Genomic DNA, 17059 nt, shown 5'->3' with positions numbered 1-17059 from the left:
GGACTTAAAAATTTTAGATCGACCACTGTTGATAGTTAAGCCATACCATTGGGTGCAAAGCTTTAAATATACCTAAAGTTTTACACTACGATACTATGTAAGAAATGAAAAGGCAAAAGAAATTAAAGAGGGGGCCGAAAAAAGTTGTACTCCGAGATAGTTGCATTTTTTTTACTTACAATATAATTTTATACAGATAATAGCTAAAGTAATCATAAGATGTCATATTAGTTTCCAAGCTTTGCCACCATTTTTATTGTACTTCTTCAGCCTTCCAAAAAACATGACAATAATCAGAATGAACTTTCCCATATTACTCCACTTTCCAACAAATCCAAACATTGCATCCTTGCAATGGCCATCTGGTTTTAGTTGCTTTGCACAACTATAGCCGACTGACAACCCAACATTCCCATATGCGGTGCAAGATTATCATTATCATTATATACATGAGTTAGAAACAAAATAAGCATTTTACTCATAATATTCTTATTCTTATATATTCAAGAATCTACTGCTTTAAATTGTTGTTCCAATTAAAAAGAATATAAGTACAGGGTTGATATTCGATAACTTGGGTAACGAATTAAGTTAGGAGTAACCCTTCTCATAAAATTGTGGAGTGCCTACATTCAAGAACCATAGTGCAATTATGGTCCATATATCAGTTATCATCTGCTTCGAACAAGTTCCTCGTGTGAAAAAAAAAAGGTGTGGGGGAAAATTAATATTCTTTTTTTGGTTTTCGATCAATTTCCGATACTCGTATTAGGACCCAATTAAATTCGGATTCACGCCTGAAAGTCCCATATTGGAGGGTAAAGCGCTCCCTAACAATGGTAACTTGGGGCTCGAACTCGATACTTCTGATTAAATATGAAGGAGTACTTATCATTTCACCACAACTCTAGTTGGTGAAGGAAAATTGATGTTTAAAAACCTCTAGTGAAAGAAGAAAAAGTCGAAAATATCATTAAAATTATGTTTGTTTTTAAACCCGAAATTAAAATCTAGAGGTTGTACAGAAAGGAAGAAAAATATGTTAGGGATTTACCTTACGACTTGTCACGACCCAATTCCCCCTCCTTAAGATGTCGTGACGACACCTAGTCTCTACGACTAGGTAAACCTAACAAAGATGCGGAAATAACAAAAATAGAAGCAAAACTTATCAACTAACTATAACAGATAACTAAATAAATGATAACAATGCCACTCGGCATTTACAATAACCAGCACTCCAGTAATACACAGTATTCCCAAAACCCGAAACATCATAAGTCACAAGCTATAGAAGAAAACTAGTATCTCTATACACCAGAGTCTAATAAAAAAAGAAAGGAAGGTAAATGACATAGGAGGGAATAGAGGGGGACTCCGAGGTCTACGGATGCGGCAGATATACCTTGAAGTCTCCGTACGGTAGAAAGCACTCTTAGCTAGTAGCGGGGATAATAAAAAGTACATGAATCTACACACAAAACATGTGCAAAAGAGTAGCATTAGTACACCACAACGGTACCCAGTAAGTGCCAAGTCTAACCTCAGTAGAGTAGTGGCGAGGTCAAGTCCGGGCCCTACTCGGATATAATAATAAGACAAATGCTATAAATAAAAAAATGAAGTAAAACGGAGAAGACAATAGCAACTATTCACAAAGCAATAACAACACCACACAATGATATAACAACAGGGGCGCTCCTGAGATACCATCTCATAGTCCCAAAAGTAAATATATAGGGAGAACTCCCAAGGTACCTACTCGTAGTCTCAAAAGTAAATATGTAGAGAGAACTCCCGAGGAACCGCCTCGTAGTCTCAAAAGTAAATGTGCAGGGAGAACTCCCGAGGAACCGTCTCGTAGTCTCAAAAGTAAATATGTCGGGAGAACTCCCGAGGAACTACCTCGTAGTCTCAAAAGTAAATGTTCAGGAATAACTCCCGATGAACCGCCTCGTAGTCTCAAAAGTTAACACACAGCTCAAACTGATAAATACAACAGTTAACAACAAGATGTTTACAGTTAATACTGATAAAGAACAAGGATAATATGAAATCAACTAGGCATGTTTCACAGAGTTCAAATAAGCAGTTAAACCACATAGACATGCGATATTAGACTAAACAGGATAACTACGCAGGTTTGTATAACACAATTAAGAATGAAAAGCAGATTACTAGTCAAAAAAATGGTATGACCCAAACTAGAAGGAAAACAGGTTGCTACTCAGTAAAATCGGTTTTTACAATAATAGCATGTGTACGTACTCATCACCTCGCGTACACGGCGCTCACATATCACAACAGTACCAAATCCTAAGGGGATTTCCCCCCACACAAGGTTAGGCAAGCTACTTACCTCGAACCAAGCTCAAATCAATCCATAACAATGCTTTTTTCGCGAATATCCGACTCTGAATGGCCCAAATCTAGCCAAAATCAATTACATATCATAAATATAACTAGAAGAAACTAATCTAGTTAATAAAATCAAAGCTAAAGCGAGAAATTAGAAAATCGCCCAAAAAAGTCTCCAAGGCCCATATCTCTGAATCGGGTAAAAGTCACAAAATACGAATACTCATTCACTCACGAGTCTAACCATACAAGAATTACTCGAATCCGACCTCAAATCACCTGCCAAAACTCGAAATTATAGCCTATGAAGTTTCTACCATTTTCTCTCAAATTTCCAACTCAAATCCCTAATTCGATGATGCAAATAGCAATAGATTCATAAAATATAGTCCAATCCGAGTTAGAACCACTTGCCCCAACAATATCCTTGAAGAAATCTCGAACGATCGCCTCACGCCGAGCTCTCAAACTCTCAAAATTGAAATGGGAAATCAACCCTCGAATTCCTATTTTCTGCCTAGTAAACTCGCTTCTGCGAGCCTTAAACCGCACCTGTGTGAAATACATCATAGGTACGAAAATGACTTAAATGGATGGGACCACATCTGTGAGCTTTGGGCCGCTCCTGCGGTTTGACCTCCGCATCTATGACCCTTGCCCAGGCTGCTCATACCGCTCCTGTGACCATCACTCTGTATCTGCAGATGCGTAGATGCGGCTACCTTCACGCACGTGTGCTCATAGACATCCTAGACCAAAAGCGCACCTGCGCCCTTCACTCCGCACGTGCGTGCCCGCACCTACAGTCTCCCCACCGCAGGTGCGAAAATACCAGAAACCAGAAGCTTCAGTCATTTGCCTAAGTCCAAATTCAATCCGTTAAGCATCCAAAACACACCCGAGGCCCCCGGGATCTCAACCCAATATACCAACAAGTCCTAAAATACCATACGAACTTAGTCAAGCCCTCAAATCACATCCAACAACGCTAAAAACACCAATCACCCTGCGATTCAAACTTAAAGAACTTGAAACTTTAAACTTCTACAACCGATGACGAAACCTATCAAATCACGTCCGATTAACCTCAAATTTTGCACACAAGTCATATTCGACATTACACACCTATTTCAACTTTCAGAATCAGAATCCGACCCCGATATCAAAAAGTCCACTACCGATCAAAATCTCCAAAAATTCGACTTTCGCCAATTCAAGCCTAAATCAGCTACAGACCTCGAATTTACAGTCCAGACATACTCCTAAGTCAAAAATCACCCAACAGAGCTAACGAAACCGACGGAACTCCATTCCGGAGTTGCCTTCCCATAGTGCTGACACCGTTAAAATCCTAAAACTTAAGCTTCCGTTTAAGGACTAAGTGTCCCAAATCACTCTGAAACTACAACGACAACCTCCCGATAAGTCACATAAGCAGAAAAAGGTATGGGACAAATAGTAAATAGGGGATCGGGGCTATTACTCTCAAAACGATCGGTCGGGTCGTTAAACAATTTCAAAGACAATTTTGAGTACATTGAAGTTGAGGGGATCATTCTTCATTTTGTCTCTCTCTCTCTGTAATACAAATAAGAATGGTGAAAATGAACAAATAAGAAATCTATGAGAGTGATATATATCCCATTAAACTGGTCCTTTTTCTCCTCTTTATTGTTTCCGTAGTTTTCAAACCCTCTTCATAAGTATCAACTGGCAAAAAAGAAGTAGAGGGTGGTAGATACCTGCAGTGACAAAATTAAATTAAATCAAAGGTAGCTCAATAAAACATCAGTTGTGATATATAGATTTCTACTTTACAATGATGATATTGGGTCACAGTAGCCCTGTCGGAGTCATAGTAGGCCTGGATAGTGCAGTCTCGATGATTAGAGAAGAAGATTCCCGGTGTAGGATCATTTCTTAGACATCGTAACAATTGAAAAGCAACCTTAAGATGAGGTTCTCTGGGGTCTTGCATAAATTGGCTAAGGTGTTGGACTCCATAAGCAATGTCCAACTTGGTATTAGTAAGGAAGTTCAGCTTTCCAACAAGTTTCCTATAATATGTAGGGTCATTCAAGACAACACCAACCTTAGCCTGCAACTTAACTAAGGGATCAAGGTGGGATGACAGTCCACTGTAGGACATACAGTCATATTTTTTGAGGAGTTCAAGAGCAAATGTCCTTTGTGAGATGAGAACCCCATCAGTTTTATAAAGAACCTCTAAGCCCAGAAAGTAGTGTAATCTGCACAAGATCTTTGATTTTGAAGGCGTTATATAGGAAGCTTTTCTACTGATTGACCTTCTCCATGTATGTCCTTGTGATAAGCACATCATCGACATATGCAGCTATGTACATAGTGGATGAGTCTGTTCTTTTGCAAAATAAGGAATAATCATGGAGGGAATGCATACAGCCTCTGGAGTATAATGCCTCGGCTAGCTTGGCATACCATTTCCTACTAGCTTGCTTCAACCCATAGAGAGATTTGTTCGGTCTATAAATAACACCTGGAGTGGGCACCTCAAGGCCTTGGGGAATTTCCATGTAGACTTCCTCATGCAAGTCTCCATGGAGGAAAACGTTATTGACATCAAGTTGAGAAATGATCCACTTCCTTTTTACTGTAGTGGAAATAAGAGCCCTAACTGTAGTTAACTTCACAACAGGTGAGAAAATTTTAGTATAGTCCACACCAGCCTGTTGCGTGTACCCCTTGACTACCAGTCTTGCTTTGAACCTTTCAATGCTCCCATATGCTTTGTGTTTCACTTTGTAAACCCACCTACCACCAATGGCCTTCTTTCCTGGAGGTAATGGAACCAAATCCCACGTATGATTGACATGCAGGGCCTCAAACTATTGAGTCATAGCCACCTGCCAAGCTGGGTTAAGTGCTACCTTCTCATACGAGTATGGCTCATTAATATTGCAAAAATTCATCACAAATGAATGACTATCATAAACTAGGGATTCAGGTGAAATATGATGATGCAAAGAAAACAAAGCAATAAGAGATAAGGATGAGGTAGCAGGAATGTCTGAGCTTAACTTGGGGATAGAGCAAACATAGTCTTGTAAGTGGAAAGGCAGGTGATGTTCTCTCTGAAATCTCCTAAGTGTAGGTGCATGCTCAAGTGATGGAGACACAGATGGAGAATCGGGTGGTGAAGATACAGATGGAGAAGCAGGGGAGGATTGTAATTCAGTAGAGGAAGAAGGAAATAAATGAGGAGAGTGAGAAGGAAAGGAGTCAGGATGAGGAACATGTGGAGTATTGGTGGTGTCAAAAGAGTCCAGGAAAGGAGCAGAGGATGGAGAAGGAGCAACATGTGACTGTGGACTAGCAAATGGGAAGACAGTTTCATGAAAAATAACATCTCTGGAAACATGAATTTTGTGAGTGGTGAGATTCAATACTTTATATCCTTTGCTATTAAAAATGTATCCAACAAAACTATGGGGAACACTCCTGGGTTCAAGTTTATCTCTGTGTACTTTAGGAACAGTGGGATAACATAAGCAGCCAAAGGACCTTAGATGTGAGTAGGATGGTTTCTTATTGTATAAAAGTTCAAAAGGATACTTATTTTTTAGCAGTATAGTTGTGGGCAGCCTTCTTATAAGATAGGTTGCAGTAAGGATACATTCTCTCCAGAACTTCAAAGGCAATTCTGATTGGAAAAGCAGTACCCTGGCAGTCTCAAGAAGGTACTTGTATTTTCTTTCTACCACCCCATTTTATACCTTTGGATTGAAAAAATAGAGTAGCTTCAGTGCAAGTGAATTCTAGTCCATTATCATACCTTATAGATTGAATGGACTTCTGAAGTTGCGTTTTAATTAGAGATACAAAGGCTTGGATGATTTGGAGTGCATTGCTCTTGCAACTTAGTAGGTAAGTCCATGTGGCTCTACTGTAGTCATCCACAATAGTGAGGAAGTATTTCTGATTTCTATTGGCTGGAACATGATAAGGACCCCACAGATCTACGTGTAAGAGCTCAAATGGCTTGGTGGAAATGCTGGATCTTTGAGTAAAATGCAATCTAGACTGCCTGGCCATGGGACAAATAAGGAAAAGGAAAGATTGCTTAGAAGAAAAGGTGACTGGTATAGTAAAAATGCTTCTCATCTTAACAAAAGAGACATTCCCAAGTCTGTTATACCGCAACACATCTACATTATTATCATGAGGTATGGAAGAGCATTGAGAAAAATTAAAAGAATGCAAAGAAGTGGACTGTGTCTTATTATTAGTGGAACTATTTATAGGTGAAAGAGATTGACACTATGGAGTATTTACATCACAATGAGGAGGTAGAGTAGAGGTAACATAAACATTAAATATTGAGCTACCATTATCCAAGCAATGAAAACATAAGAGATACAGACCACCTTTGATCTTACCAATCACAAGAGGCATCTTCATTAAAAGAGCTTGAAGCAGACATGAAGAAGTAGTAAAGGCAATTAGAGAGTTTAGATGTACAGTCATAGAGGAGATAGAAATGAGGTTGAATTTGAAAACAGGGACAAAGAGAACTTTATGCAAGGTGATTTGAGATGTAAGTGCAACACTACCAACTTCTGTCACCTTGACCTTATAACCATTTAGAAGTGCAACTAACAAAGGATAGCACAAAGGTTTAGTTTCAAGAAAAAGAGATTTATTGTATGTCATGTGGTGTGAGGCACCAGAATCCACTATCCACGTGTCAGACATAGTTCTGAAACATTTACAATGAGAATTTTCATGACTAACAGAAGAGGAGCAGACTATAATACCTGCAAAATTGATTGCTCCACTACTTAGGTGAGCGTCAGCAGAGTCCTCTCCACTGGTACTTTGAAGGTGCTGAAGCAGGTTTACTAACTGACCATACTGCTCCTTTGTGATTCCAATAGTTGCCACATTGTGTTGCTTGTCCTGTGAGCTTGAACCATCTTCCTTAACAGACAACTCTTCAGTAGGTGCGGCATGTGCATTATCCATGATATGCTTCCCTTTGGTATTAATTCTAGAACTTGGAGTGTAGTTCTGGGATAGCCGTGCAGTTTGTAACATCTATTTCTAGTGTGTCCTATGGTTTTGAAATAATCGCAAAGAGGACGAATCAAAAAAATTTCCAAATTTGGTTTGGCCACTAAGGCAATCGTAGCATGTTGGTACTTAATATTGCATGAGTCTTTATTGAGAAGAAATATCGGGTTCTTGCTAAAATAAAGGGGTTTTAATTAGTCATTTAGTTTGGAATTTGGAGACATTATTGAAGCAAGAACTGTGATATTTCAAAATAAGTAGTTTTATCATTAAAAGAAAACGAAAATTATTTGAGAAACCTATGCTGATTGATAAAGATAACTCATTTTTTAGAGAAACACAACTTTGAAGAAGTAGTTTATAATTATTCTTGTTAATTTTATATTCTTCAAAGCATGATTGCAATACAAATCAGCACTAACTACAATAAAAAATAATGTGTACCAGAGCTCATATATATATATATATATATATATATATATATATATATATATATATATATATATATGTATGTATGAGCTCTGGTACAATTTATATTTATACATACACAGCCAAAGTCAATAAGCTTAGTGATGCCTTTTATCTTTGAGTTGATTTTTCAAAAATATTTCCACAACTATAATAATATAGGTTACTAAACGTGAGAGGTAAAACTATGAAAATTGGGATTTTTAGCAAAGTCGTTGAGCCCGCTTCATGCTAGTCGAGTCTTGGCCCAAAACATTGTGGGCCATGGCCTACGCATAAAAGAGAGAACAATTAACTTGACTAGCAGCCCATATTAGTTATAAACTCTAAAAAAATAAACCTATTTTATTTTTGGGAATATATATAGACGGCCCCTTAAACTTGGCTCCAGTTTTCATTTTGACACCTTAATTTAGCATTTTTCCCATTGAACACTTTAATTCTATTTTGGTGTATACCATTTAAACACAACGCATGTCCGACCAAAGGAGCGTTATGTCCACACATGATAAGCGCGTGAATGTTATTAATATTTGCTTAGGTGGATATTCCAACGGTAAAAATAAAACACACATGACCCACTTTAAAATACCTGATTTTCCCATTTTTTCTCTCAAGAATGCCTTAATTCCTCTTTCTTCTTTTTCCCTTGCAAATTCGCTATTTTTCCCTTTTACTGAAGCTTAGGTGCCCAAGCTTCAATCTTGATCCGATTTCTTCCTCATCTTTCTCGTTTATCAATTCCATGTCACAAAAATCAACAACTTCTCACAATGGAATGAAAATTTGCCATTGTGGATTTAATGCGCCACTGACTATATCATGATCATCTGCAAAAACAAGTCGCAGATTTCATGGTTGTAAATTGGTAAGTCAATCGTATAGTTTTTGTTAGACCCTTGAATTTCTTAATAAAGAAATCTATTTTTAATTTTTTTTGACGCATTTCTTTTTGAATTTTATAGGGTCGAGGTGGCTGCAAATATTTCAGATGGCATGATGATGAAATGCTTGACCAAGCTAAGAGGGTTATACAGGGTCTGTTGAAGAGAGTCGAAAGAACTGAGAAAATAGTTGCGCAGCTGAAGTAGTTATTTATTGTGGTGGTGGTGCTGTTTTTATGGATTTGGCTTTGGTGATGCTGGTGGTTTGAAGAACAATGTAGTATTTTTATGATATACTAGTGCTAATAGTGTTGTAGTTGCTGCTATTAGTTCAAGAAAAATGTAGTATATTGGAAGTAGGTATTAGGAATTTGGCATTTTGTTAATGTACACTATCTTGTTATTAATGAAATGGAAATGACCAATTTTTAATGCAAATTTAAGTTCAGCTGCACTTCCATAATGTGTTATGAATGAAATGCAAATTCATATTCATGAATTGAAAACATAACTGCCTAAATATTCCATTGCATAATGTGATGGACTAGCATTACATCCAAGCTCAAAAATAGAGCATTGTTTTGGTCTACAAATTACAAAAAACAGAGCATTATTTTTCCAAACATATAACTGCCCAAACTAGTAAAATCTAATAGAGCATAACTGCCCAAACAAAAAAGTGGTAGTGACATCTTAGATAACATAAATAAAAACTGGTCCGCTTCACAGTGTAGATGCAGCTGAACTTGTTTGACTTGAAGAACCTTTTTTTCTTGCTACACTCATTTGCTGAAGTTGTAACTTTGTCACTGCATTTCTTCCTTTAAACTTCAATCAGGGGGGCTTAAATCCAATGTCTATGTTAGTTGCAGATGTATCCTTGAATCTCCCAGCTGATATGACTCTCTCAGATGATATACCAGGCTGTAAAATACAATGAATTAGTAAAAAACAGAAAAATTCCAGCCCACAAAACTGCATTATAATAAACTATACACCCTTACATTCAGGATAGTAGTTCCAGTCATAGTATCAGTGAAAATCTCAAAACCAGTATGCCTTGGCCTTTTATGTTCAATGGTTGCTGCATTAGCCGAGCCTCTTCCTAGTGTAGTTCCTCTTCCTTTTTCCCTACATAGTCCATGGCCTCTTCCTCTTCCTATACCTCTACCAATCCCAGTTGATTGGTTATTGCATTGTCTTTTGACAACACTTGTATCCTCACATATAGAGGATGGATTGCTTTGTTGAGATCGTATTTTCTGAGATGATCTTGGTGGAGGTGGTGGCATATTTTGACTTTGTTGAGTAGCACTTCTTGGAACATGTTGACAGAAGTAAAAGAAAAGAATATCAGAATTGCAAAAAAAGAATGTAAAAGACAGAATTACAAATATCAGAACTTACCCTTTTCCTGCATCCAGATTTGTTGTGTCCTGTTTGTTGGAAGTTTGAACAAGTCATCTTTACCCCTTTCTTTGATAGTTTACCATACTTTTTTCTTGGTTCATCCTTGGCTTTTCTCCTACATCTCTTTGGTCTACCTGGCATAGGTTTAGATTCCGGAGGCTCTATAGATGGATTTGTTGAATCCGACCACATCTTCATGTTGGGAATTGGTTGAATGAAATACTGGTAAGCTTTAAGGAAAGTTTTGTTCCTATACCAGTGGGCAACATAATCATCTGGGTCCATTTCTCTATCATCGAATGCACATACTGCATGTTGACATGGAATGCCCCTCAACATCCATGATCTACAAGTACATGTCATGGTCCTAAAATCAACAATGAATCTTTACACACCTTCATCAACTTCAAACCCATGTTCTGCATTCCACATAACCTTACACCTCCTAAAAAGGGCTTTGTTCTCTTCCAGTATCATCCTAGCCATTGGTGCAATGTCAGTAACCCAAGTCTCAGCAAACCTCCTCATTTCAATGGTCGTATTCATTTTCATTAGGCCTAATTGTTAGTTGCACTTTGTTCTCCACGGCATATGAGGCTACTACTTTTCTAAACTCTATAGCATTTTCAAATACCATACCAAGCTCAAACATAGCAAGGTAACAGTCAGGGTCAAACCTTACCTTTTTACTTCTCCTTCTAGGAGGTATGTCAATACCCCTTTCAGCTAAAACATCTAACACATCTGTGCTATCATCACTTACAATATCAGAACTGGTGTAGTAGTCTTCATCCCCTTCTAATTTTCCAGCAAACATGTCCTCCTTAGATGGTCTATCAATATCCTCAAAGCCTTTATCTATTCCGGCTTCTCCCAGAATAATCTCTTCAGTTGGAGTAGATTTCTTTCTTTATTTATTCTATTTTTTCTTCTTTCTTCTTTCATGCCTTAATGAAGTGAGCTCTTCATTCACATCACTATTATCTTCATCAGGAATGTTATCTAATTCAGACTCACTACTTGACAGATCTGATGCCAAACTAGCATCTATGTTTGTTGTTTCTTCAGCCCCTTGTAAATTCTCACCTGCAACCCCAACATCAGCTAGATTTTTCTCAGGCACAGATGTGTTATCTGCAGCACTTTTTTGGACATTTATATCCTCTGGAACAGTATATGTTGTCCTAGCCTCTTTATTTAATATATTTTTACTTGGTTCAACAACTTCTGGCCCACATAAAAGGCCACATGAGATAGTCTCATCAAGCAACATAGGCTCATTACCTACATGCTTAATATACAAATCTAAATGATCAAGATGATTAAGGTGACAAACTATATTATATAGTTGTTCATCATTTTGAATCAAGACAAAGCCATTAGATTTAGGATTAATTAAATAAAAACCCTCTACCTCAGCATAACCCATATCCTTTGTGTAGGACAGAAGCTCAAAAAGAGAAAAGTGGTCCTTGTCTATCATGTGACCATCCTCACCCCTCTCTCATACGTATCTCGGGACAGGATCCTTGACAATATGTCCACCATGGTGAAAATCGACAAGAATATATTCGTCTGCAGATATGTCTAGATCCTCGAAACTTCGGTCACAACCAACTCCAGTCACGACCAGCTCCAGTTACGACCAGCTCCAGTTACGACCAACTCCACTCACCACCACAGTCAAAAGAAACAAACGATTACCCGTATTAGTAATATAATGGCCAAATAGTTGACGGACAGTTGAATCTAACTCAAAATCGATGAAGATTCCACCGGGAATTGGTCTCAATGTAGTTTATTAAGGTTTATTAGGCTAAAGAAAGGGAATTTTGGGTGGAAGATCGATTAAGTGAGGCGAGGTATGTGGGTAAGGTAAAAACAAGGTTGTTTATCCGACCTGGATAAATAAACACGTGTCAGACTATTATTGGTATGTTATTCCACGTGGAAAGCGTTTAAAAATACGCGCTTAAGTTTCTACAGCGCGGTCATGCAGCGCGGTCATGCATTGTATTTAAATGGTATAGTCCAAAGTACAATTAAAGTGTTCAATAGGAAAAGAGCTAAGTTAAGATGTCAAAATAAAAACTGGAGCCAAATTTAAGGGGCCGTACACCTATTTGGCCTTTATTTTATAACTCATTTTAGCCAGTTAATTAACAAGTTAGCCATAACTGTAGGGATTTTATTTGAAATCACTTAATTTTAGGGATTATAGGGGATACAGTACCCATCTGAAAATTACGAAGTACATAATTTCGGTTTCTCTCTCTCTTCATTCCCTCATTTCGCTTAATCGTGCATTGAAGTGTTTCTGTTCCCATTAAAGTGAATATTTTTATTTCTATAAGTTGGTTATGATCATATTAACAAGATCCAGTAAAGGGCACATTGTTGTGGACAGACAGGCGAAATGAGAGATAGCTAAATTCTCCCTCGTCTCTTCTCTCCACGCCAGATCTCATTCCGACTTCAACAACAACAATTTTTTTCAACTTTCAAATAGATGAAAATGATGTGCTTGTGGTACTGGGAAGGAGCTTCTTGCTGATTTTAATGGAAGAAGAAGGGAAAGAGATGGGGGTGTTTGCTAATGTTTGTTGTATAATTATTGTATAACTCAGTCTATAGTCAACGAATAATGTATATATGCTACCTATACAAAGATTTACAATGATTATACATCATGCATACCCTGCATACTTCGTGTATAATATAGCTATGAAAATACATTATACAATATTTATACATAGTATGCATATATATATATATATATATATATATATATATATATATATATATATATATATATATATATTTATATATATTTATATATATAATGAAGAGAATGGATTTAGACCTGAGATTATTGTGATTTGTGCGGAGAATTTATTTGTAAAAAAAAACTCAATTATTAGGGTTTGTCTAAATTGTGAAGAAAGGAAGGAGAGAGAAAGAAGACTAGTGAATATTGCGCCTTATTTTCTACTATTCAGGGATTTTTATCCGAAGCTATATGGCTAGGGGTGGGCATTGGTCGGCTCGGTCGGTTATTATAAAAGTACGATTTGGTTTATCGGTTTTCGGTTTTGTAATATTAATAACCAAATCAAACCAAAGTATTTACGGTTCGGTGCGGTTTTTTCAAAGTTCGGTTTGGTTATTTCCAATTTAATTTTTCGGTTATTAACGGTTTAAAATTGTGTTTTCTCCTTGCTGCTTAGGAAGCTGATCAGTAACTTGCTTTCTGCAAAGTGGGCATGTCCAATTGCACTGTAGCCAAGCGTCCACACACTCAACGCGAAAAATATGGCCGCATTTCGGCAGTTTCCGGCAACTATCGCCACCAATCACGTCGTTGAGGCACACCGCACAGCATCTACTTCCATCGCAACCGTCATCCTCGACGGCGAACAACGGCGGCAAGTGATTGTCAGGGCGGAACCACTGTAATTTGATAGTGCAAATCAAGAAAACAGTTGTGGCGACAGCTGTAACGGTGGTTATTTTTTATAAACTACTTAATTTTTAGGGCTAAGGAGAGTTGTAAACGACAGTGGGCTGGCTATTTATATTTTTTCCCCTAAAAGGAAAAGTAAAATTTCAGGGAAGCCTTATATGATCACTTTCCATTTAACCTATCGCTCCTTTCCCAAAAGGGTAAGCACACTTCAGATGTAGTTTCTTCCACTTCTTTGTCTCCTTCAGATACTCAATCTCCTAGTAATGGAAATTTTTCATCAATTCGATGGAAATACGCAAAATGTGGCGTATCCAGCCGCAACTCAAGCGTTGGCCACAACCATATCTCTTCATCATCTTATTTGTTTTGTGTGATACGTTGGGAGTTGGTCCTATTCAATGGAGTCAGTGGTGTTTGTGGATTGACGATCATGTCTACGAGAGGATAATTCTTCACTGATAAAACTAAAGAGGACTACACGGTTTTACGCTTTGCTTCAATCGAGCTTCAAACGCGATTGCTTGAAGTTTGCATTGTTACGGGGAGAACTTTAGACGCGAATATTACCCGAAATATCAGGTGTACTTCACACGCGATTGTCTGAAGTTTTAACTGTCAATGGACTTTAGATGCGAACATTATCCGAAATTTGTAACTTTGCATCTAAAGTTTAATTTGGACTATCACGGGAAGTACATCATACACGAATAACACTACTCGAAATTTATAACTTCAAATGTGCATTTCTGGAACTTTAGTTGTGACGTCTGAAATGTGTTCCGGAGTGGGTAAATTTATAAAGTGCAATACGGGTATGACTTTAATGGTGGCTCCAAAATTGAGTATATCTACACTTTCCCTGCACAAAAGGTTATTTCCATGGCACTATTTAAATTTTGATACCGTCTGAATAAGTTGTGCAAAAATAGTTTTGAACGATAATTTGGCGGAAAATACTAGCACATCACTAGAAGTTTCTGATGGATGCGCATGGCATAAGTCATGGTGATCACCAAGAGTTTAATACTCGATCATTAGGAGCTTCTAATGGATAAGCTTGGGCTTACCCCAAGTCATGGAGATCATCAGAATTAGTACAAATTATCTTAGCGGATCACCATGAGTTTCTAATGGATGGGCTTAGCACAATTCACAAGTTATGGCGATCACCGAGATTTTAGTACAAAATTATTCTAGTAGATCTAGTTTCTAATTGATAGGCTTTTCATGAGTCCCATCTGTTCATCACGACTTGAGCAAAATTCATTTATAGCCACTCGGGCCAAACTTTTAACACCCGATAGCCCAAAATTACAATATAGATTTTATAGCCCAAAAGTAATTCTAGTGGCTAGCCCAAAAGTAATTATACATCTCACTCACAAGCACATGCATAGCTATATCCCAGCTTTAGTCTCCTTAAGAGTGTCTTGACACCACCGCCACTCCCCCAATACATCGGCAAGCGGATGCCGCCGCTGTTCAGCCAAAGACTTGGAATTAGAGTTTGAACTCTCTTCCTCCATCTTTGATTTTATCTTGAGTCGCTGCTCCGACGATTCTCCGGCAACTCTTTTTGACTTTTGACTTCAAATTATCATAACCATACAACAGAAGAACTCAATCTTCCTCAAAATCCTCGGTGTGATGCTTAAGCTAACACTTAAAAGAACAAAAAGGTAGTTGAAATTCAAAGAAGAAGAAGTTTTAGGTCAATTCAAAGTACTTAACTAAGACAGATCGCGGAAAAGAGAGGCGGCCACGCCATGTCTGCAAAATCAATGATTGCATACAACAACTGTCACGACCCAAAAATCCGACTAGTCATGATGGCATCTAACCCACCCGCTAGGTAAGCCATTTAACCACTAACCAATTTCAGTAACAATTAATAAAGCAATTTAAGTAAAGAAATATCTTAATCTTATACATTCCCCAAGAACTGGTAGTACAAATCATGAGCTTCTAGGAATATAGTATACAAAGCTGGTATGAAGTAATACATCATCTGTGCGAAAAGTACATAAACAGACTTTTATGAATCTAAGGCTACGATGAACAATAGGCAAAAACAACCGAAACGCAGGTACATCTTCAGATCCAACTCCCAACGAACACAGCAACATCAGCAGCCAACATCTGTACACAAGGTACAGAAGTGTAGTATGAATACAACCGACCCCATGTACTCAATAAGTAACAAACCTAACCTTAGGTTAAAAGCAGTGACGAGCTTGTACCAAGGTCGACTCCAACTTCAATAACCAACAATAATTCATAACAACATAAAATAAGTAATACCATAAGTAACTTAACGATCAAATGCTCAACAAAAATATGATTTTTGAAAATAGTTCTGCCTTTCAAGTACATCAATGAAAACCCAAATCATTTGCCGAAGTTGCCAAAATATGAATAAGTTTGAAAATAATAATTTTTCCAAAATCCTTTCAATAATAAATAAGATGTTTTATTTTCTTTTCAAATAGCCAGTGTAAAACAAATGCATCACTATCCCCATATGTCAACATGTCTGAGAAGTCATGAATGTTGTGATACCGTACAACATGAGGAAAATACATCTTTATGCATGTATGTCATGTGTGTATGTCAATGCACTATATCTCACAGATGAACTCATGTACTCATCCTCTCAGAGTACTCAATCTCACTTTCTCAAACATTCCACTTATCATGCTCAATCATTCGGTACTGTATATGGCCCATCCGGCCCAGGAAAGATCCATCCCGGAATATACACATCAACTGATCATCAGTCACTCAGTACCGAGTAGGGCCAATCCAACCTGTGAAGAAGATCCATCTCCAGGTATATAATGGGGAAGATCCATCACTCAATAATATCAACCGCGCTCACTGGGGGTGTGTGCAGACTCCGGAGGGGCTCCTTCAGCCCAAGTGCAATCATAAATCAGTATCAATATCAGAATCAATCAGGCCCCCGGCCTCACTCAGTCATCAATCTCTCTAGTCTCTCTCTCATGGGCTCACAATGTCATTAAAATAGTCGGACAATGATGATATGATGTATCAATAAATAACAACAGAGACTGAGATATGATATGCATATGAATGCGTATGAATGAGTATATAATGCAATGAATGCTGATAACTTAACAGCAGAAATGACCTCGGTGGGTCCCAACAGGATAAACATGTAGTCTAAACATAGTTTATAGCATGAATGACATTTTGATAACTCTAGTACGTAGAGATTTCATGATTTCATACAAGTTTAGATAACTACACAGTACCACAGAAATAACTGTTACATTTTACACGGTGTACGACCACACGCCCGTCACCTAGCATGTGCGTCACCTCAACACCAAATACATAATTCGTATAATCAGGGTTCATACCCTCAGCTCCAAGATTAGAAGAGTTACTTACCTCGAACAAG

At 37.8% G+C, this 17059-nt stretch overlaps 1 protein-coding gene across 1 annotated transcript; it reads right to left on the bottom strand.

Annotated features, from left to right (window-relative positions):
• Positions 1-13358: 13358 nt before the first annotated feature.
• On the bottom strand, positions 13359-15161 carry LOC104097837 (E3 ubiquitin-protein ligase RHA1B-like). The gene is made up of 2 exons (XM_070198915.1): positions 15093-15161; positions 13359-13619 (listed from the first exon to the last, which is right to left on the bottom strand). Exons 1-2 carry the CDS (start codon positions 15159-15161, stop codon positions 13359-13361), a joined length of 330 nt encoding a protein of 109 aa, XP_070055016.1.
• Positions 15162-17059: the final 1898 nt, after the last annotated feature.

Source organism: Nicotiana tomentosiformis, chromosome 3 (genome assembly GCF_000390325.3).
Source record: "Nicotiana tomentosiformis chromosome 3, ASM39032v3, whole genome shotgun sequence".
NCBI classification, from domain to species: domain Eukaryota; kingdom Viridiplantae; phylum Streptophyta; class Magnoliopsida; order Solanales; family Solanaceae; genus Nicotiana; species Nicotiana tomentosiformis.
The sequence above is the reverse complement of the archived record's forward strand: the minus strand, read 5'-3'. Positions and strand labels throughout refer to the sequence as shown.